The sequence below is a fragment of the Malaclemys terrapin genome, chromosome 4, assembly GCF_027887155.1.
Source record: "Malaclemys terrapin pileata isolate rMalTer1 chromosome 4, rMalTer1.hap1, whole genome shotgun sequence".
NCBI classification, from domain to species: Eukaryota; Metazoa; Chordata; order Testudines; family Emydidae; genus Malaclemys; species Malaclemys terrapin.
Window position 1 is genome coordinate 243,457 of NC_071508.1, and position 23,012 is coordinate 266,468.

At 59.5% G+C, this 23,012-nt stretch overlaps 1 protein-coding gene across 1 annotated transcript; it reads left to right on the forward strand.

The window, feature by feature from the left end:
* The first annotated feature begins 1,265 nt into the window (after nt 1–1,265).
* Nucleotides 1,266–21,570, forward strand: LOC128835471 (collagen alpha-1(I) chain-like). The gene is made up of 12 exons (XM_054024979.1): nt 1,266–1,314; nt 2,420–2,614; nt 7,668–7,955; nt 9,164–9,430; nt 9,896–10,183; nt 12,561–12,848; nt 14,056–14,322; nt 14,787–15,074; nt 17,448–17,726; nt 19,318–19,605; nt 20,884–21,078; nt 21,389–21,570. Exons 1-12 carry the CDS (start codon nt 1,266–1,268, stop codon nt 21,568–21,570), a joined length of 2,874 nt encoding a protein of 957 aa, XP_053880954.1.
* Nucleotides 21,571–23,012: the final 1,442 nt, after the last annotated feature.

Consider the following 23,012-nt stretch of genomic DNA (forward strand, 5'->3'; position numbering starts at 1 on the left):
TCATAACTTCGACTACAAAAGTGATACACACATATAGACAGCATAATCATAACCAGTAAACCATAACCTTGTCCTAGACACCCCATTTGACCCCCTTTATACAAGATTTGGGTGCCACTACAGGACCTTGGTTGCAACAATGATCTATACGGTCCCAGTTTATGTCAATAACGTCACACTAGCCCGGAGCCCCCTCCCGCACTCAAACCCTGTCCTTGAGCCTGCACCCTCTCTCACACCCCAGCTCCCTGCCCAAGCTTGGAACCCCATCCCTCACTCTGAACCCATCAACCCCAGCCCAGATCCACCTCCTGCACCCCAAATCCCTCATCTGGGCTGTATAAGTAGGGGATTGTAGGGGACTGTATAAGTAGGGGCATTGCCAGCAGATCGGGGGAAGTGATTAGTCCCCTCTATTCAACATTGGTGAGGCCTCATCTGTAGTACTGTGTCCAGTTTTGGGCCCCAGACTACAAGAAGGATGTGGACAAATTGGAAAGAGTCCAGTGGAGGGCAACAAAAATGATTAGGGGTCTGGAGCACATGACTTAGGAGAGGCTGAGGGAATAGGGGTTATTTAGTCTGCAGAAGAAAAGAATGGGGGGGGGGGATTTGATAGCTGCTTTCACTACCTGACGGGGGTTCCAAAGAGGATGGATCTAGACTGTTCTCAGTGGTGGCAGATGACAGAACAAGGAGCAATGGTCTCAAGTTGCAGTGGGGGAGGTCTAGGTTGGATATTAGGAAATACTTTTTCACTAGGAGGGTGGTGAAGCACTGGAATGGGTTCCCTAGGGAGGTGGTGGAATCTCCTTCCTTAGAGGTTTTTAAGGTCAGGCTTGACAAAGCCCTGGCTGGGATGATTTAGTTGGGATTAGGTCCTGCTTTGAGCAGGGGGTTGGACTAGATACCTCCTGAGGTCCCTTCCATCCCTGATAGTCTATTATTCTATCTCTGGGCCACCCCAGAGCCCACACCCCAAGCCGGAGACCTCACCCCTCCACACCCCAAATGCCTGCACCTGCCCAGAGCCCCCTCCTGCACCCCAAATTCCTCATCTCCGGCCCCACCCCAGAGCATGCATCCCCAGAGACTGGACTGATGAACCCTCCCACTCGTTTTGTTTTTTGGGACGTTCAGATTCTCCTGCATCCGAACTGAGCAAGTCCGAGGAAGGGAGAGAAGCCATCGCTGCTGCGTCAGGTCCCGGGGAGCCTGCACCGAACGGGGACAGCTCAGCCAATGCCGAGGCAGGCCCGGCCAGGATGAGGCCAGCAGCAGCTTCGGCAAAGCTGGCTGGGAAGCAGGGGACAGGTGCTGCCACCAGTGTCATTGCAGTGGGGACAGGGGTGTCACGGAGTGTGGGGGAGTCAGGGCCCTGCACCCCCCACTTCCTGCGATTCACCGGGACTCTCAGCCAGCCAGTAAAACAGAAGGTTTATTAGACGACAGAAACACAATCCCAAGCAGAGCTTGTAGGTACAACCAAGACCCCTCAGTCAAGTCCTTGGGCGGGGTAGCGGGGGTGTTAGGGAGCTTAGACCCCAGCTTTGGGGTTCCCTGCATTTCACCACCCAGCCCAAAACTGAAACCAAAACCCCCTCTAGTCGTCTCTCTCCCCTTCCCCCGGCTCCTCCCGTCCCTTTGTCCAGTTTCCCTGGCAAAGGTGTCACCTGGCCCCACCCCCCTCCTGGCTCAGGTTACAGGCTCAGGTATCATCCCTCCAGCGAAGTCACCCCCTACTCTCCCATCCATCCCCCATGCAGACAGTCCCAGTAAAACTAGATGACATTCCCAGGTCAATCCGCACCGCTTCCTGATATCTGAATGGCAATATACAAAAACCTGTAGGAGAACACTTCAACCTCCCTGGCCACACAATAGCAGATGTAAAGGTAGCCATCTTACAGCAAAAAAACTTCAGGACCAGACTCCAAAGAGAAACTGCTGAGCTCCAGTTCACTTGCAAATTTGACACCATCAGATCAGGATTAAACAAAGACTGTGAATGGCTATCCAACTACAGAAACAGTTTCTCCTCCCTTGGTGTTCATACCTCAACTGCTAGCAGAGCACCTCACCCTCCCTGATTGAACTAACCTCGTTATCTCCATTCTGATTTATACCTGCCTCTGGAGATTTCCATTACTTGCATCTGAAGAAGTGAGGTTCTTACCCACGAAAGCTTATGCTCCCAGTACTTCTGTTAGTCTCAAAGGTGCCACAGGACCCTCTGTTGTTCTGTACAGACTGAGTCCCCTGCTGCAGGACCCATCCCCCGGGGAGGTTTCACCCTCCTGCTCTCAGGGATCCGCTGTTCCCAGCCCCGAGCTCCGGCTGGACGTGTCTACGAGACACCCCCCGCCCCACTGACCCCGTGTGTCGCTCTGACCCCGTCTGTCTCATTGTCTCTGTCTAGGTCCCTCCAGTGCCATGGAGACGCCCCCCGAGGCCCCAGCTGGGAGCAGAGACAAGACGCGCGGCGAGGACATGGTGGGGATGGGGAATGACGGGGTCAGCGACGCCGGGGAGGGGTCCAAGCAGCAGCCACTGTTACCTGCTCAGGGCCAGGGCCAGAGCAAGACACAGGAGCAGGACGGGGCGCAGGGCGCAGGTGAGGGGCAGGAGGGGAGAGCAACTCCAGAGGGATCACGCTATGGGGTCAGTCTCATTCCGCTGCATGTGGCCAAAGTGGGAAGATGGAGGGTCACTGCACGGGGGGGCTGATGGGGTTCACAAGGGGCCAACTGTCTTCACCAGCTCCCATGGCTAAAGCACTATGAGTCTGTCACGGACTCACAGATCGTGCCCACTCGTGGCCCCGTGTGGTCCGTGGGGGTGCCCCTTTCAGTGCGACAGCCCTTCTCGGGGGTCCACTCTCTCTCGGGGTCATGCCCCTACACCTCCTGGAGCCCCACCTCTCTGAGCCTTAGCACCTCTGTCTCTGCCGTGGGCCCCCTCAGGGAGGGCTGCAACTCCTGGGCTGGGTCTCCGGGTCGCCAGGTCACCGGTCGCTGGGGTCTCCATCCTCCAGGCCATTGGCTGAGGTCCCAAGTGCCCTCTCCGGTCCTCTGTAACAACAAACTCCCTCTCCCCTCACCTCGTTAAACCAGTAACAGCCAGGGAAATTGAGTCCCACCCCCTCCGCATGCAAACCATTGAAACCCCACAGAAAACAAGAAAACCCCCCACTTTGTCACAGAGTCAGGCCCCCCCCAGACTCATAGAATCATAGATCATAGAATCATAGAATATCAGAGTTGGAAGGGACCTCAAGAGGTCATCTAGTCCAACCCCCTGCTCAAAGCAGGACCAATTCCCAGCTAAATCATCCCAGCCAGGGCTTTGTCAAGCCGGGCCTTAAAAACCTCCAAGGAAGGAGACTCCACCACCTCCCTAGGTAACGCATTCCAGTGTTTCACCACCCTCCTAGTGAAATAGTTTTTCCTGATATCCAACCTGGACCTTCCCCACTGCAACTTGAGACCATTGCTCCTTGTTCTGTCGTCTGCCACCACTGAGAACAGCCGAGCTCCATCCTCTTTGGAACCCCCCTTCAGGTAGTTGAAGGCTGCTATCAAATCCCCCCTCATTCTTCTCTTCTGGAGACTAAACAATCCCAGTTCCCTCAGCCTCTCCTCATAAGTCATGTGCTCCAGACCCCTAATCATTTTTGTTGCCCTCCGCTGGACTCTTTCCAATTTTTCCACATCCTTCTTGTAGTGTGGGGCCCAAAACTGGACACAGTATTCCAGATGAGGCCTCACCAATGTCGAATAAAGGGGAACGATCACGTCCCTCGATCTGCTGGCAATGCCCCTACTTATACAGCCCAAAATGCCGTTAGCCTTCTTGGCAACAAGAGCACACTGTTGACTCATATCCAGCTTCTCGTCCACTGTGACCCCTAGGTCCTTTTCTGCAGAACTGCTACCTAGCCATTCGGTCCCTAGTCTGTAGCAGTGCATGGGATTCTTCCGTCCTAAGTGCAGGACTCTGCACTTGTCCTTGTTGAACCTCATCAGGTTTTTTTTGGCCCAATCTTCTAATTTGTCTAGGTCCCTCTGTATCCGATCCCTACCCTCTAGTGTATCTACCACGCCTCCTAGTTTAGTGTCATCTGCAAACTTGCTGAGAGTGCAGTCCACACCATCCTCCAGATCATTAATAAAGATATTAAACAAAACCGGCCCCAGGACCGACCCTTGGGGCACTCCACTTGAAACCGGCTGCCAACTAGACATGGAGCCATTGATCACTACCCGTTGAGCCCGATGATCTAGCCAGCTTTCTATCCACCTTACAGTCCATTCATCCAGCCCATACTTCTTTAACTTGGCGGCAAGAATACTGTGGGAGACCGTATCAAAAGCTTTGCTAAAGTCAAGGAATAACACATCCACTGCTTTCCCCTCATCCACAGAGCCAGTTATCTCATCATAGAAGGCAATTAGGTTAGTCAGGCACGACTTCCCCTTCGTGAATCCATGCTGACTGTTCCTGATCACTTTCCTCTCCTCTAAATGTTTCATAATTGATTCCTTGAGGACCTGCTCCATGATTTTTCCAGGGACTGAGGTGAGGCTGACTGGCCTGTAGTTCCCCGGATCCTCCTTCCCTTTTTTAAAGATGGGCACTACATTAGCCTTTTTCCAGTCATCTGGGACCTCCCCCGATCGCCATGAGTTTTCAAAAATAATGGCTAATGGCTCTGCAATCTCACCCGCCAACTCCTTTAGCACCCTCGGATGCAGCGCATCCGGTCCCATGGACTTGTGCACGTCCAGTTTTTCTAAATAGTCCCGAACCACTTCTTTCTCCACAGAGGGCTGGTCACCTTCTCCCCATGCTGTACTGCCCAGTGCAGCAGTCTGGGAGCTGACCTTGTTCGTGAAGACAGAGGCAAAAAAATCATTGAGTACATTAGCTTTTTCCACATCCTCGGTCACTAGGTTGCCTCCCTCATTCAGTAAGGGGCCCACACTTTCCTTGATTTTCTTCTTGTTGCTAACATACCTGAAGAAACCCTTCTTGTTACTCTTAACATCTCTTGCTAACTGCAACTCCAAGTGTGACTTGGCCTTCCTGATTTCACTCCTGCACGCCTGAGCAATATTTTTATACTCCTCCCTGGTCATTTGTCCAATCTTCCACTTCTTGTAAGCTTCTTTTTTGCGTTTAAGATCAGCAAGGATTTCACTGTTTAGCCAAGCTGGTCGCCTGCCATATTTACTATTCTTTCTACACATCGGGATGGTTTGTTCCTGCAACCTCAATAAGGATTCTTTAAAATACAGCCAGCTCTCCTGGACCCCTTTGCCCTTCATGTTATTCTCCCAGGGGATCCTGCCCATCTGTTCCCTGAGGGAGTCAAAGTCTGCTTTTCTGAAGTCCAGGGTCCGTATTCTGCTGCTCTCCTTTCTTCCTTGTGTCAGGATCCTGAACTCGACCATCTCATGGTCACTGCCTCCCAGGTTCCCATCCACTTTTGCTTCCCCTACTAGTTCTTCTCTGTTTGTGAGTAGCAGGTCAAGAAAAGCTTTGCCCCTAGTTGGTTCCTCCAGCACTTGCACCAGGAAATTGTCCCCTACACTTTCCAAAAACTTCCTGGATTGTCTGTGCACCGCTGTATTGCTCTCCCAGCAGATATCAGGGTGATTAAAGTCTCCCATGAGAACCAGGGCCTGCGATCTAGCAACTTCTGCTAGTTGCCAGAAGAAAGCCTCGTCCACCTCATCCCCCTGGTCTGGTGGTCTATAGCAGACGCCAACCACGACATCACCCTTGTTGCTCACACTTCTCAACTTTATCCAGAGACTCTCAGGTTTTTCTGCAGTTTCATACCGGAGCTCTGAGCAATCATACTCCTCTCTTACATACAACGCAACTCCCCCACCTTTTCTGCCCTGCCTGTCCTTCCTGAACAGTTTATATCCATCCATGACAGTACTCCAGTCATGTGAGTTATCCCACCAAGTTTCTGTTATTCCAATCGCATCATAGTTCCCTGACTGTGCCAGGACTTCCAGTTCTCCCTGCTTGTTTCCCAGGCTTCTTGCATTTGTGTATAGGCACTTAAGATAACTCATCGATCGTCCCTCTTTCTCAGCATGAGACAGGAGTCCTCCCCTCTTGCACTCTCCTGCTTGTGCTTCCTCCCAGGATCCCATTTCCCCACTTACCTCAGGGCTTTGGTCTCCTTCCCCCGGTGAACCTAGTTTAAAGCCCTCCTCACTAGGTTAGCCAGCCTGCTGGCGAAGATGCTCTTCCCTCTCTTCGTTAGGTGGAGCCCGTCTCTGCCTAGCACTCCTTCTTCTTGGAACACCATCCCATGGTCGAAGAATCCAAAGCCTTCTCTCCGACACCACCTGTGTAGCCATTCGTTGTCTTCCACGATTCGACGGTCTCTACCCCGGCCTTTTCCTTGCACAGGGAGGATGGACGAGAACACCACTTGTGCCTCAAACTCCTTTATCCTTCTTCCCAGAGCCACGTAGTCTGCAGTGATCTGCTCAAGGTCATTCTTGGCAGTATCATTGGTGCCCACGTGGAGAAGCAGGAAGGGGTAGCGATCCGAGGGCTTGATGAGTCTCGGCAGTCTCTCCGTCACGTCGTGTATCCTAGCTCCTGGCAAGCAGCAGACCTCTCGGTTTTCCCGGTCGGGGCGGCAGATAGATGACTCAGTCCCCCTGAGGAGGGAGTCCCCGACCACCACCACCCTCCTCCTCCTCTTGGGAGTGGTGGTCGTGGAACCCCCATCCATAGGACAGTGCATCTTTTGCATCCAATCGGTGGAGTCTCCTTCTGCTCCCTTCCCTCAGATGGGTCATCTAGTCCACTCTCCGCATTAGTACCTGTAGAGAGAACATGGAAACGATTGCTCACCGGTATTTCCATTGCTGGTGCATGGACGCTCCTCTTTCTCCTTCTGGAGGTCACATGCTGCCAAACCTCCTCACAATCCTTCTGTCCCTGCTGTGCCTGCTCTGAATCTTCAGAACATTGCGGCCGTAGAAGCATCTCCTGACGTCTGTCCAGGAAATCTTCATTTTCCCTTATGCAACGCAGAGTCGATACTCGTTTCTCCAGCCCTCGAACCTTCTCTTCCAATATGGAGACCAGCTTGCACTTTGTACAGACAAAGTCGCTTCTGTCCTGTGGAAGAAAGACAAACATGGCACAACCTGTGCAGGTTACAACAGCTGATCGCTCACCTTCCATATCACCGTCCTCTTAAGAGCTTCCTCAACTGTTGCAGGAACTACTCAGAGAAACCTGCAGATGAAAGCCTCAGTGCGCTCTCCCCACGCGAACTCCCAGGCAAACTCCCGCTGTTAGCCTCTGCTGTTCACCGCTCAGCTGGTTCGCTGCTGACTGCCCTTATATACCAGTCAGGCCCACTCAAGGCCCACCTGGAACAAAGCACTCCCAATTCACACTTTTCAAACAAACAAGCAAGCAATCAAGCACACGGTCAAACTCAGGAGACTGGGTCGATGAACTGGGCAGGGGCTTTGGAGACTGAATTAACACCTTGTTCCCAGGCAGGGCTGGGGTAGCCTGTGGCCCCCAGGCCCAGGGTAACCCCGGGGGCTCCAGTTCTGCCAAAGGAACTGACCCCGGGGCCCCCCTCGGCGACTCACCCTCCCGCTCGGTTTGTTCTCTAGGCCGTTCAGATTCTGCTGGATCCGAACTGAGCGAGTGCCAGGAACGGGGAGAAGCCGTCGCTGCTGCTCCAGGCCCAGGGGCCCCTGCACCGAACGGGGACAGCTCAGCCAACGCCGAGGCAGGCCCAACCGGGCCGGGGACGGAAGGAGCTTTGGCAGAGCTGGCTGGGCAGCAGGGGAGAGACGCTGCCTCCAGTGTCACTGCAGTGGGGACGGGGGAGCCAGCTGCGAACACGGTGCTGGATACTGCACAGAAGGAAGACGCCGAGGGAGAGCCAGGAGGCAGCGGTGAGTGGGGGGAGTATCATGGGAGGAAAGGGGGCAGGAGAAATGCCGAGGGTTGCCAAGTGTCCAGATTTGGACCGGAACACCTGGTCGAAAAGGGACCCTGGCGGCTCTGGTCAGAACCGCCGACCAGGCCATTAAAACTCCAGTTAGCGCAGGGCTGGCAGGCTCCGTATCCGGCTCCGCGCAGCTCTCGGGAAGTGGCCGGCATGTCCCTCCAGCTCCTAGGTGTAGGGGCATCCACCGGGGCTACGTGCGGTGCTCCTGGCCCGCGCGCCACTCTGCAGCTCCCATTGGCTGGGAACCACGGCCAATGGGAGCTGCGGAGAAGGTGCTTGCGGACGGGCGCATCTCATGGAGCCGCCTAGCTGCGCCTCCGCCTAGGAGCCAGAGGGACATGCCGGCCACTTCCTGGGAGCTGTCTGAGGTCAGTGCCAACCAGAGCCCGCACCCTGCACCCCCTGGCCCAGCCCTGAGCCCCCTCCCGCACCCAAACTCGCTCCCGGAGCCTGCACCCCCTCCTGCACCCCCTCCTGCACCCCAACCCCCTGCCCCGGCTTCGAACCCCCTCCCACAGTCTGAACCCATCATCCCCAACCTGAATCCCCCTCCTGTACCCCAAACTCCTCATCCCCAGCCCCGCCTCAGATCCTGCAACCCCAGCCAGAGCCCTCACCCCCTCCCGCACCCCAGCCCCCTGCTCCAGCCAGGTGAAAATGAGCAAGTGAGTGAGAGTGGGGGAGAGCGAGCAACAGGGAGGGGGTGTGAGCGGGGGATGGGACTTTGAAGATGGTGTGGGGCAGGAGTGGGGCCTCGGGGCCGGGGTGGGGCAGTGGGCAGGGGAAGGGTGTTCAGTTTTGTACGATTAGAAAGCTGAAAACCCTAGAAATGCCCAGAAGGGCAGGAGAGACAGGGAAGAGGGGAGCTGGAGGGGCAGAAGAGCAGCCCCCGGGGCACAGGGGGGAGGGAGCGCAGGGCCAGAGGGAGCAGAGAGTCTGGGGAGGCTGAGGGGACAGGGATACAGCCAGAGACACCCCAGGGGCTGTGGGGCTGGGAGGGTCTGTGTATAGACTGAGCCCCCTGCAGCAGGGCCCATCCCCAGGGGAGTTTCACCCTCCTGCTCTCAGGGATCCACCGTTCCCGGCCCCAAGCTCCGGCCGGACGCGTCTCCCAGACACCCCCCCCGACCCCACGTGTTGCTCTGACCCAAGGCAGGGGAGCCCCCTACTCTGTCTCCGAGGTGCTGGGGCCAGCACAGTGTCTCCTGGGACAGGAGGTGACCCTGAGCTGCTCCATGGGGGGGACATTCCCCGAGGACGCAGCTGGGAGCAGAGACAAGACGCGCGGTGAGGACACGGTGGGGATGGGGAATGACGGGGTCAGCGACGCCGGGGAGGGGTCTGAGCAGCAGCCGCTGTTACCTGCTCAGGGCCAGGACCAGAGCGAGACACAGGAGCAGGACAGGGCACAGGTCACAGGTGAGGGGCAGGAGGGGAGAGCGAATCCAGAGGGGTCACGTTATGGGGTCGGTCTCCTTCCGCTATGTGTGCCTGTGGATCCCAAGGTGGGAGGATGGGGGGACAGTACATGGGAGGGTTGACGGGGGCCAGATGGGGCCAGCTGTATTCACCAGCCCCCATGGCTAAAACACTATGAGTCAGGCCCCCCGTCCCCACCGTCCGAATCAGGAACAGGCTTAAACCCATTTCAGTTCTCGCACTGGACGCCAGGGCTGGTGAGGGGCTGGGCCGAAATATCAGGAGACCGGACCAAGGAACTGGGCAGAGACTCTGGGGCCTGAGTTAACCCTTTGTTTCCAGGCAGGGCTGGGGAAGCCTGTGGCCCCCAGGCCCAGGGTAACCCCAAGGGCTCCAGTTCTGCCAAAGGAACTGACCCCGGGGCCCCCCTCGGCGACTCACCCTCCCGCTCGGTTTGTTCTCTAGGCCGTTCAGATTCTGCTGGATCCGAACTGAGCGAGTGCCAGGAACGGGGAGAAGCCGTCGCTGCTGCTCCAGGCCCAGGGGCCCCTGCACCGAACGGGGACAGCTCAGCCAACGCCGAGGCAGACCCAGCCGGGCCGGGGACGGAAGGAGCTTCGGCAGCGCTGGCTGAGCAGCAGGGGAGAGACGCTGCCTCCAGTGTCACTGCAGTGGAGACGGGGGAGCCAGCTGCAAACACGGTGCTGGATACTGCACAGAAGGAAGACGCTGAGGGAGAGCCAGGAGGCAGCAGTGAGTGGGGGGAGTATCATGGGAGGAAAGGGGGCAGGAGAAATGCCGAGGGTTGCCAAGTGTCCAGATTTGGACCGGAACACCTGGTCGAAAAGGGACCCTGGCGGCTCTGGTCAGCACTGCCAACCGGGCCATTAAAACTCCTGTTAGCGCAGGGCTGGCAGGCTCCGTATCCGGCTCCGCGCAGCTCTCGGGAAGTGGCCGGCATGTCCCTCCAGCTCCTAGGTGTAGGGGCATCCACCGGGGCTACGTGCGGTGCTCCTGGCCCGCGCGCCACTCTGCAGCTGCCATTGGCTGGGAACCACAGCCAATGGGAGCTGCGGAGAAGGTGCTTGCGGACGGGCGCATCTCATGGAGCCGCCTAGCTGCGCCTCCGCCTAGGAGCTGGAGGACATGCCGGCCACTTCCTGGGAGCTATCTGAGGTCAGTGCCAACCAGAGCCCATACCCTGCACCTTCTCCCGCACCCCAACCCCCTGGCCCAGCCCGAAGCCCCCTCCCACACCTGAAATCCCTCATCTCTCAGCCACCCAGAGCCCACACCCCCAGCCGGAGCCCACACCCCTCCATACCCCAAACCCCTGCAGCAGCTCAGAGCCCCCTCCTGCACTCTGAACCCCTTATCCCTGTCCCCACCCCAGAGCTTGAAACCCCAGCTGGAGCCCTCGCCCCTCGCCCCTGCCACACCCCACACCCCAGCCCCCAGCTCCAGCCGGGTGATAATGAGCGAGTGAGTGAGGGTGGGGGAGAGCGAGGGACAGAGGGAGGGGGAGTGAGTGAGCTGGGGGTGGGACCTTGGGGAAGGGGCAGGGTGGGGGCGCGGTCCAAAGTCAGGGGTGGGGTAGAGGGCAGAGGGCAGGGCAAGGCTGTTTGGTTTTGTGGGATTAGAAAACTGGCAACCCTAGAAATGCCCAGAAGGGGGAGGAGCTGCAGGGGCAGAACAGCAGCCCCCAGGGGCACAGGGGGGAGGGAGCGCAGGGCCAGTGGGAGCAGAGAGTCTGGGGAGGCTGAAGGGACAGGGACACAGCCAGGGAGAGCGAGGCTGGGGTGTGGGGTCAGGAAGTGGCCTGAGAAGCAGCCGCTGTTACCTGCTCAGGGCCAGGAGAAGATCGAGACACAGGAGCAGGACGGGGCGCAGGGCACAGGTGAGGGGCAGGAGGGGAGAGCGAATCCAGAGGGGTCACGCTATGGGGTCCGTCTCCTTCCGCTACATGTGCCTGTGGATCCGACAGTGGGAGGATGGGGGGGGTCACTGCATAGGGGGGCTGATGGGGTTCACAAGGGGCCAGCCGTATTCACCAGCACCCATGGCTAAAACACTATGAGTCTGTCACGGACTCACAGATTGTGTCCACTCGTGGCCCCGTGCGGTCCGTGGGGGGGTGCCCCTTTCCGTGCGACAGCCCTTCTCGGGGGTCCACTCTCTCTCGGGGTCAGGCCCCTACACCTCCTGGAGCCGCACCTCTGTGAGCCTTAGCACCTCTGTCTCTGCCGTGGGCCCCCTCAGGGAGTCCCCTCGCTCTGGGCCCCCGGAGCCTCCACCCCCGAAGGGGACGATGCCCCCCAAACCCCCGCCCTGTTCTCTAGCCCGGAGTGACTCTCAGCCAGCGTAACACAGGAGGTTTATTGAGAGTTGAACACAGCACAGGAAACTCTCTGACCCTCAGGCCTGGCCTCCCTCAGCCCAGCACATCCCAGTCTCTCTGCATCCAGGTGGGCTCTGCCTGCTCCCCCTCTCCAGCCCAGAGCCCCCCTGATCCCAGCTGGGCATCTGAGATCCCCGGCCCCAGGCCCCGCCTCTGTCCATTGTCTTCTCTCCAGGTAAACAGGGTCGTAAACCGGGGCCTCCTCTCCTGCTTCTGTCCTCTGGCTGGAACCGGCTGGTTCGGTCACCGGGTCCTCACTCTGCAGCCCATTGTCCTCCCACTGGCCAGAACCGGCTGCAACTCCTGGGCTGGGTCTCCAGGTCACCAGGTCACTGGTCGCTGGGGTATTCATCCTCCCGGCCATTGGCTGAGGTCCCAAGTGCCCTCTCCGGTCCTCTGTAACAACAAACTCCCTCTCCCTTCACTTTGTTAAACCAGTAACACCCAGGGAAACTGAGTCCCACCCCCTCCGCATGCAAACCATTGAAACCCCACAGAAAACAAGAAAACTCCCCACTTTGTCACAGAGTCAGGGCCCCCCAGACTCAGGAGACTGGGTCGATGAACTGGGCAGGGGCTTTGGAGACTGAATTAACCCCTTGTTCCCAGGCAGGGCTGGGGTAGCCTGTGGCCCCCAGGCGCAGGGTAACCCCGGGGGCTCCAGTTCTGCCAAAGGAACTGACCCCGGGGCCCCCCTCGGCGACTCACCCTCCCGCTCGGTTTGTTCTCTAGGCCGTTCAGATTCTGCTGGATCCGAACTGAGCGAGTGCCAGGAACGGGGAGAAGCCGTCGCTGCTGCTCCAGGTCCCGGGGCCCCTGCACCGAACAGGGATAGCTCAGCCAACGCCGAGGCAGACCCAGCCGGGCCGGGGACGGAAGGAGCTTTGGCAGAGCTGGCTGGGCAGCAGGGGAGAGACGCTGCCTCCAGTGTCACTGCAGTGGAGACGGGGGAGCCAGCTGCAAACACGGTGCTGGATACTGCACAGAAGGAAGACGCCGAGGGAGAGCCAGGAGGCAGCGGTGAGTGGGGGGAGTATCATGGGAGGAAAGGGGGCAGGAGAAATGCCGAGGGTTGCCAAGTGTCCAGATTTGGACCGGAACACCTGGTCGAAAAGGGACCCTGGCGGCTCTGGTCAGAACCGCCGACCAGGCCATTAAAACTCCAGTTAGCGCAGGGCTGGCAGGCTCCGTGTCCGGCTCCGTGCAGCTCTCGGGAAGTGGCCGGCATGTCCCTCCAGCTCCTAGGTGTAGGGGCAGCCACCAGGGCTCCGCGCGGTGCTCCTGCCCCGAGCGCCACTCCACAGCTCCCATTGGCTGGGAACCATGGCCAATGGGAGCTGCAGAGAAGGTGCTTGCGGACGGGCGCATCTCATGGAGCCGCCTAGCTGCGCCTCCGCCTAGGAGCCAGAGGGACATGCCGGCCACTTCCTGGGAGCTGTCTGAGGTCAGTGCCAACCAGAGCCCGCACCCTGCACCCCCTGGCCCAGCCCTGAGCCCCCTCCCGCACCCAAACTCGCTCCCGGAGCCTGCACCCCCTCCTGCACCCCCTCCTGCACCCCAACCCCCTGCCCCGGCTTCGAACCCCCTCCCACAGTCTGAACCCATCATCCCCAACCTGAATCCCCCTCCTGTACCCCAAACTCCTCATCCCCAGCCCCGCCTCAGATCCTGCAACCCCAGCCAGAGCCCTCACCCCCTCCCGCACCCCAGCCCCCTGCTCCAGCCAGGTGAAAATGAGCAAGTGAGTGAGAGTGGGGGAGAGCGAGCAACAGGGAGGGGGTGTGAGCGGGGGATGGGACTTTGAAGATGGTGTGGGGCAGGAGTGGGGCCTCGGGGCCGGGGTGGGGCAGTGGGCAGGGGAAGGGTGTTCAGTTTTGTACGATTAGAAAGCTGAAAACCCTAGAAATGCCCAGAAGGGCAGGAGAGACAGGGAAGAGGGGAGCTGGAGGGGCAGAAGAGCAGCCCCCGGGGCACAGGGGGGAGGGAGCGCAGGGCCAGAGGGAGCAGAGAGTCTGGGGAGGCTGAGGGGACAGGGATACAGCCAGAGACACCCCAGGGGCTGAGGGGCTGGGGGGTCTCGCTACAGACTGAGCCCCCTGCTGCAGGGCCCATCCCCAGGGGAGTTTCACCCTCCTGCTCTCAGGGATCCACCGTTCCCGGCCCCGAGCTCCGGCCGGACGCGTCTCCCAGACACCCCCCCCGACCCCACCTGTTGCTCTGACCCCAGGCAGGGGAGCCCCCTACTCTGTCTCCGAGGTGCTGGGGACAGTACAGTGTCTCCTGGGACAGGAGGTGACCCTGAGCTGCTCCATGGGGGGGATGTTCCCCGAGGACCCAGCTGGGAGCAGAGATGAGACGCACGGCGAGGACACGGTGGGTACAGGGAATGACGGGGTCAGCGACGCCGGGGAGGGGTCTGAGCAGCATCCGCTGTTACCTGCTCAGGGCCAGGACCAGAGCGAGACACAGGAGCAGGACAGGGCACAGGTCACAGGTGAGGGGCAGGAGGGGAGAGCGAATCCAGAGGGGTCACGTTATGGGGTCGGTCTCCTTCCGCTATGTGTGCCTGTGGATCCCAAGGTGGGAGGATGGGGGGACAGTACATGGGAGGGTTGACGGGGGCCACATGAGGCCAGCTGTATTCACCAGCCCCCATGGCTAAAACACTATGAGTCAGGCCCCCCGTCCCCACCGTCCGAATCAGGAACAGGCTTAAACCCATTTCAGTTCTCGCACTGGACGCCAGGGCTGGTGAGGGGCTGGGCCGAAATATCAGGAGACCGGACCAAGGAACTGGACAGAGACTCTGGGGCCTGAATTAACCCTTTGGTCCCAGGCAGGGCTGGGGCAGCCTGTGGCTCCCAGGCTCAGGGTAACTCAGGGGCTCCAGTTCTGCCAAAGGAACTGACCCAGGGGCCCCCCTCGGCGACTCACCCTCCCGCTCGGTTTGTTCTCTAGGCCGTTCAGATTCTGCTGGATCCGAACTGAGCGAGTGCCAGGAACGGGGAGAAGCCGTCGCTGCTGCTCCAGGCCCAGGGGCCCCTGCACCGAACGGGGACAGCTCAGCCAACGCCGAGGCAGACCCAGCCGGGCCGGGGACGGAAGGAGCTTTGGCAGAGCTGGCTGGGCAGCAGGGGAGAGACGCTGCCCCCAGTGTCACTGCAGTGGGGACGGGGGAGCCAGCTGCAAACACGGTGCTGGATACTGCACAGAAGGAAGACGCCGAGGGAGAGCCAGGAGGCAGCGGTGAGTGGGGGGAGTATCATGGGAGGAAAGGGGGCAGGAGAAATGCCGAGGGTTGCCAAGTGTCCAGATTTGGACCGGAACACCTGGTCGAAAAGGGACCCTGGCGGCTCTGGTCAGCACTGCCAACCGGGCCATTAAAACTCCTGTTAGCGCAGGGCTGGCAGGCTCCGTATCCGGCTCCGCGCAGCTCTCGGGAAGTGGCCGGCATGTCCCTCCAGCTCCTAGGTGTAGGGGCATCCACCGGGGCTACGTGCGGTGCTCCTGGCCCGCGCGCCACTCTGCAGCTCCCATTGGCTGGGAACCACGGCCAATGGGAGCTGCGGAGAAGGTGCTTGCGGACGGGCGCATCTCATGGAGCCGCCTAGCTGTGCCTCCGCCTAGGAGCTGGAGGACATGCCGGCCACTTCCTGGGAGCTATCTGAGGTCAGTGCCAACCAGAGCCCATACCCTGCCCCTCCTCCCGCACCCCAACCCCCTGGCCCAGCCCGAAGCCCCCTCCCACACCTGAAATCCCTCATCTCTCAGCCACCCAGAGCCCACACCCCCAGCCGGAGCCCACACCCCTCCATACCCCAAACCCCTGCAGCAGCTCAGAGCCCCCTCCTGCACTCTGAACCCCTTATCCCTGTCCCCACCCCAGAGCTTGAAACCCCAGCTGGAGCCCTCGCCCCTCGCCCCTGCCACACCCCAGCCCCCAGCTCCAGCCGGGTGATAATGAGCGAGTGAGTGAGGGTGGGGGAGAGCGAGGGACAGAGGGAGGGGGAGTGAGTGAGCTGGGGGTGGGACCTTGGGGAAGGGGCAGGGTGGGGGCGCGGTCCAAAGTCAGGGCGGGTAGAGGGCAGAGGGCAGGGCAAGGCTGTTTGGTTTTGTGGGATTAGAAAACTGGCAACCCTAGAAATGCCCAGAAGGTGGGGGGAGCTGCAGGGGCAGAACAGCAGCCCCCAGGGGCACAGGGGGGAGGGAGCGCAGGGCCAGTGGGAGCAGAGAGTCTGGGGAGGCTGAAGGGACAGGGACACAGCCAGGGAGAGCGAGGCTGGGGTGTGGGGTCAGGAAGTGGCCTGAGAAGCAGCCGCTGTTACCTGCTCAGGGCCAGGAGCAGAGCGAGACACAGGAGCAGGACGGGGCGCAGGGCACAGGTGAGGGGCAGGAGGGGAGAGCGAATCCAGAGGGGTCACGCTATGGGGTCCGTCTCCTTCCGCTACATGTGCCTGTGGATCCCACAGTGGGAGGATGGGGGGGGTCACTGCATGGGGGGGCTGATGGGGTTCACAAGGGGCCAGCCGTATTCACCAGCACCCATGGCTAAAACACTATGAGTCTGTCACGGACTCACAGATTGTGTCCAATCGTGGCCCCGTGCGGTCCGTGGGGGGGTGCCCCTTTCCGTGCGACAGCCCTTCTCGGGGGTCCACTCTCTCTCGGGGTCAGGCCCCTACACCTCCTGGAGCCGCACCTCTGTGAGCCTTAGCACCTCTGTCTCTGCCGTGGGCCCCCTCAGGGAGTCCCCTCGCTCTGGGCCCCAGGGGCCTCCACCCCCAAAGGGGACGATGCCCTCCCCCCGCCTTGTTCTCTAGACCGGAGTGACTCTCAGCCAGTGTAACACAGGAGGTTTATTGAGAGTTGAACACAGCACAGGAAACTCTCAGCACCTCAGGCCTGGCCTCCCTCAGCCCAGCACATCCCAGTCTCTCTGCATCCAGGTGGGCTCTGCCTGCTCCCCCTCTCCCGCCCAGAGCCCCCCTGATCCCAGCTGGGCATCTGAGATCCCCGGCCCCAGGCCCCGCCTCTGTCCATTGTCTTCTCTCCAGGGAAACAGGGTCGTAAACCTGGGCCTCCTCTCCTGCTTCTGTCCTCTGGCTGGAACCGGCTGGTTCGGTCACTGGGTCCTCACGCTGCAGCCCATTGTCCTCCCACTGGCCAGAACCGGCTGCAACTCCTGGGCTGGGTCTCCAGGTCACCAGGTCACTGGTCGCTGGGGTATCCATCCTCCCGGCCATTGGCTGAGGTCCCAAGTGCCCTCTCCGGTCCTCTGTAACAACAAACTCCCTCTCCCTTCACTTTGTTAAACCAGTAACACCCAGGGAAACTGAGTCCCACCCCCTCCGCATGCAAACCATTGAAACCCCACAGAAAACAAGAAAATCCCCCACTTTGTCACAGAGTCAGGCCCCCCAGACTCAGGAGACTGGGTCGATGAACTGGGCAGGGGCTTTGGAGACTGAATTAACCCCTTGTTCCCAGGCAGGGCTGGGGAAGCCTGTGGCCCCCAGGCCCAGGGTAACTCCAGGGGCTCCAGTTCTGCCAAAGGAACTGACCCCGGGGCCCCCCTCGGCGACTCACCCTCCCGCTCGGTTTGTTTTCTGGGACGTTCAGATTCTGCTGGATCCGAACTGAGCGAGTGCCAGGAACGGGGAGAAGCCGTCGCTGCTGCTCCAGGTCCCGGGGCCCCTGGACCGAACGGGGACAGCTCAGCCAACGCCGAGGCAGACCCAGCCGGGCCGGGGACGGAAGGAGCTTTGGCAGAGCTGGCTGGGCAGCAGGGGAGAGACGCTGCCTCCAGTGTCACTGCAGTGGAGACGGGGGAGCCAGCTGCAAACACGGTGCTGGATACTGCACAGAAGGAAGACGCCGAGGGAGAGCCAGGAGGCAGCGGTGAGTGGGGGGAGTATCATGGGAGGAAAGGGGGCAGGAGAAATGCCGAGGGTTGCCAAGTGTCCAGATTTGGACCGGAACACCTGGTCGAAAAGGGACCCTGGCGGCTCTGGTCAGCACTGCCAACCGGGCCATTAAAACTCCTGTTAGCGCAGGGCTGGCAGGCTCCGTATCCGGCTCCGCGCAGCTCTCGGGAAGTGGCCGGCATGTCCCTCCAGCTCCTAGGTGTAGGGGCATCCACCGGGGCTCCGCGCGGTGCTCCTGGCCCGCGCGCCACTCTGCAGCTGCCATTGGCTGGGAACCATGGCCAATGGGAGCTGCGGAGAAGGTGCTTGCGGACGGGCGCATCTCATGGAGCCGCCTAGCTGCGCCTCCGCCTAGGAGTCAGAGGGACATGCCGGCCACTTCCTGGGAGCTATCTGAGGTCAGTGCCAACCAGAGCCCGTACCCTGCCCCTCCTCCCGCACCCCAACCCCCTGGCCCAGCCCGAAGCCCCCTCCCACACCTGAAATCCCTCATCTCTCAGCCACCCAGAGCCCACACCCCCAGCCGGAGCCCACACCCCTCCATACCCCAAGCCCCTGCAGCAGCTCAGAGCCCCCTCCTGCACTCTGAACCCCTTATCCCTGTCCCCACCCTAGAGCTTGAAACCCCAGCTGGAGCCCTCGCCCCTCGCCCCTGCCACACCCCAGCCCCCAGCTCCAGCCGGGTGATAATGAGCGAGTGAGTGAGGGTGGGGGAGAGTGAGGGACAGAGGGAGGGGGAGTGAGTGAGCTGGGGGTGGGACCTTGGGGAAGGGGCAGGGTGGGGGCGCGGTCCAAAGTCAGAGGTGGGGTAGAGGGCAGAGGGCAGGACAAGGCTGTTTGGTTTTGTGGGATTAGAAAACTGGCAACCCTAGAAATGCCCAGAAGGGGGGGGAGCTGCAGGGGCAGAACAGCAGCCCCCAGGGGCACAGGGGGGAGGGAACGCAGGGCCAGTGGGAGCAGAGAGTCTGGGGAGGCTGAAGGGACAGGGACACAGCCAGGGACTGCGAGGCTGGGGTGGGGGGTCAGGAAGTGGCCTGAGAAGCAGCCGCTGTTACCTGCTCAGGGCCAGGAGCAGAGCGAGACACAGGAGCAGGACGGGGCGCAGGGCACAGGTGAGGGGCAGGAGGGGAGAGCGAATCCAGAGGGGTCACGCTATGGGGTCCGTCTCCTTCCGCTACATGTGCCTGTGGATCCCACAGTGGGAGGATGGGGGGGGTCACTGCATGGGGGGGCTGATGGGGTCACATGGGGCCAGCTGTATTCCCCAGCCCCTATGGCCCAAGCACTACGAGTCCGGCCCCCAGAATCAGGAACAGGCTTAAACCCATTTCAGTTCTCGCACTGGACGCCAGGGCTGGTGAGGGGCTGGGCCGAAATATCAGGAGACCGGACTGATGAACTGGGCAGAGGCTCTGAGGCCTGAATTAACCCTTTGTTCCCAAGCAGGGTTGGGGCAGCCTGTGGCCCCCCAGGCTCAGGGTAACTCAGGGGCTCCAGTTCTGCCAAAGGAACTGACCCCGCGCGGCCTCTCGGCGACTCACCCTCCCGCTCGATTTGTTCTCTAGGCCGTTCAGATTCTGCTGGATCCAAACTGAGCGAGTGCCAGGAACGGGGAGAAGCCGTCGCTGCTGCTCCAGGCCCAGGGGCCCCTGCACCGAACGGGGACAGCTCAGCCAACGCCAAGGCAGGCCCAGCCGGGCCGGGGACGGAAGGAGCTTTGGCAGAGCTGGCTGAGCAGCAGGGGAGAGACGCTGCCTCCAGTGTCACTGCAGTGGAGACGGGGGAGCCAGCTGCAAACACGGTGCTGGATACTGCACAGAAGGAAGACGCCGAGGGAGAGCCAGGAGGCAGCGGTGAGTGGGAGGAGTATCATGGGAGGAAAGGGGGCAGGAGAAATGCCGAGGGTTGCCAAGTGTCCAGATTTGGACCGGAACACCTGGTCGAAAAGGGACCCTGGCGGCTCTGGTCAGCACTGCCAACCGGGCCATTAAAACTCCTGTTAGCGCAGGGCTGGCAGGCTCCGTATCCGGCTCCATGCAGCTCTCGGGAAGTGGCCGGCATGTCCCTCCAGCTCCTAGGTGTAGGGGCATCCACCGGGGCTACGTGCGGTGCTCCTGGCCCGCGCGCCACTCTGCAGCTCCCATTGGCTGGGAACCACGGCCAATGGGAGCTGCGGAGAAGGTGCTTGTGGGCGGGCACAGCTCGCAGAGCCGTCTAGACACGCCTCCGCCTAGGAGCCAGAGGGACATGTCAGCCACTTCCTGGGAGTCGTCTGAGGTCAGCACCAACCGGAGCCCGCACCCTGCACCCCCTCCCACACCCCAACCCTCTGGCCTAGTCCTGAGCCCCCTTCTGCACCCTGAATCCCCCTTTTCTGGCCCCAGCCCGGAGCCTGCACCCAGAGCCTTTACTCCCTCCCACACCCCAACCCCCTGCATCAGCTCAGTACCACCTCCGACACTCCAAACCTCTCCACCCGAGCCCAGAGCCCCTTCCTGCATCCCAAACTCCTCATCCCCAGCCCCGCTCCAAAGCCTGCAACCCCAGCCGGAGCCCTCTTCCCCTCCTGCACCCCAGCCCCCTGCTCCAGCCGGGTGATAATGAGCGAGTGAGTGAGGGTGGGGGAGAGCGAGGGACAGAGGGAGGGGGAGTGAATGAGCTGGGGGTGGGACCTTGGGGAAGGGGCAGGGTAGGGGTGGGTCCTCGGGGCTGGGGTGGGGCAGGGGCGGGGCAAGGGTGTTCAATTTTGTTCCATTAGAAAGCTGAAAACCCTAGAAATGCGCAGAAGGGCAGGAGAGACGGGGGAGAGGGGAGCTGGAGGGGCAGAACAGCAGCCCCCAGGGGCACAGGGGGGAGGGAGCGCAGGGCCAGCAGGAGCAGAGAGTCCGGGGAGGCTGTGGGGACAGGGACACAGCCAGGGACACCTCAGGGGCTGCGGGGTTGGGGGGTCTCTCTACAGACTGAGCCCCCTGCTGCAGGGCCCATCCCCAGGGGAGGTTTCACCCTCCTGCTCTCAGGGATCCACCGTTCCTGGCCCCGAGCTCTGGCCGGACGTGTCTACGAGACACCCCCACACACACACTGACCCCGCGTGTCGCTCTGACCCCGTCTGTCTCATTGTCTCTGTCTAGGTCCTTCCAGTGCCCTGGAGACGCCCCCCGAGGACCCAGCTGGGAGCGGAGACAAGACGTGCAGCGAGGACACGGTGGGGACGGGGAATGACGGGGTCAGCAACGCCGGGGAGGGGTCTGAGCAGCAGCCGCTGTTACCTGCTCAGAGCCAGGAGCAGAGCGAGACACAGGAGCAGGATGGGGCGTGGGTCACAGGTGAGGGGCAGGAGGGGAGAGCGACTCCAGAGGGGTCACGCTATGGGGTCGGTCTCATTCCACTGCCTGTGGGCTGTGGATCCCACGGTGAGAGGATGGGGGGTCACTGCATGGGGGGACTGAGGGGGTCACATGGGGCCAGCCGTATTCACCCATGGCTCAAGCGTGAGTCAGGCCGCCCAGAATCGGGAACAGGCTTAAACCCATTTCAGTTCTCGCACTGGACGCCAGGGCTGGTGAGGGTCTGGGCCGAAATATCAGGACCGGACTGATGAACCCTCCCACTCATTTTGTTTTCTGGGATGTTCAGATTTTGCTGGATCCAAAGTGAGCAAGTCCCAGGAAGGGGGAGAAGCCGTTGCTGCTGTTCCTGGGGCCCCTGCACCGAACGGGGACAGCTCAGCCGAAGCCGAGGCAGGCCCGGCCAGGCCAGGGAAGGAAGGAGACGGCGCGAGGGACAGAGTTTCCACAAGTGTTTTCTCCAGGAATTGAAATTATGGGGGATGTTCAAAAATACAAGGGGAGGTGTGAGGACCGATGAGGGGTGAGACTGTGTGACGAAGTGGGGTTTTATTCATCTTGTTATGTTGCATGTGAGTCTTACTGTCCCACACTAATACTGTGTGTACCTTAGTTTCCCTGTGTACTGCACAAATTCTTTAGTGGTGGAAATTGGGTGTGTGATTTTGCTGAGGCCCTCGGGGCAGGTCAGAGTACCCAGCTATTAGAACAGGAGTACTTGTGGCACCTTAGAGACTAACAAATTTATTTGAGCATAAGGTTTCGTGGGCTACAGCCCACTTCTTCGGATGCATAGAATGGAACATATAGTGAGGAGATATATATACACATACAGAGGACGTGAAAAGGTGGGGGTTGCCCTACCCACTCTAAGAGGCTAATTAATTAAGATGAGCTATAATCACCTGCACATCTACCAATGTGATATATGCCATCATGTGCCAGCAATGCCCCTCTGCCATGTACATTGGCCAAACCGGACAGTCTCTACGCAAAAGAATAAATGGATACAAATCTGACATCAGGAATCATAACATTCAAAAACCAGTAGGAGAACACTTCAACCTCTCTGGCTATTCAGTAACAGATTTAAAGGTGGCAATTTTGCCGCAGAAAAGCTTCAAAAACAGACTCCGACGAGAAACTGCTGAACTTGAATGAATATGCAAATTAAACACCATCAACTCAGGTTTGAATAGAGACTGGGAGTGGCTGAGCCATTACACACATTGAATCTATTTCCCCATGTTAAGTATCCTCACACCTTGCTGTCAAACTGTCTGAAATGGGCCATCTTGATTATCACTACAAAAGTTTTTTTTCTCCTGCTGATAATAGCTCATCTTAATTAATTAGCCTCTTAGAGTGGGTAGGGCAACCCCCACTTTTTCATGTTCTCTGTATGTGTATATACAGTATCTCCTCACTATATGTTCCAGGCTATGCATCCGAAGAAGTGGGCTGTAGCCCACGAAAGCTTATGCTCAGAGAAATGTGTCAGTCTCTAAGGTGCCACAAGTACTCCTGTTCTTTCTGCGGATACAGACTAACATGGCTGCTACTCTGAAACCTGTCATTATGCAAGGCACTGCATTTAGCTGTATGGAGTGGAAATCTATCAATTTTATGAAAAAACTCGTACAGATACAGACAGACATCATCTTCCTTTCCTAATCCAAACAGATGGACATCATACCAAAAGGACTAAAGGTAAAAAATCCATTACAATCTACATATCACACAGACTATGCTGAGAGACTGTGTCACACACTCTCAAAGAAACTGCGAAACCACCTGATCAGCATCCTATACAGCAAACAGGGAAAGATTAAGAATGAGCTCTCAGAACTGGATACTCTCATAAGAAACCAACCTTCCACACAAACTTCCTCATGGATAGACTTTACAAAAAC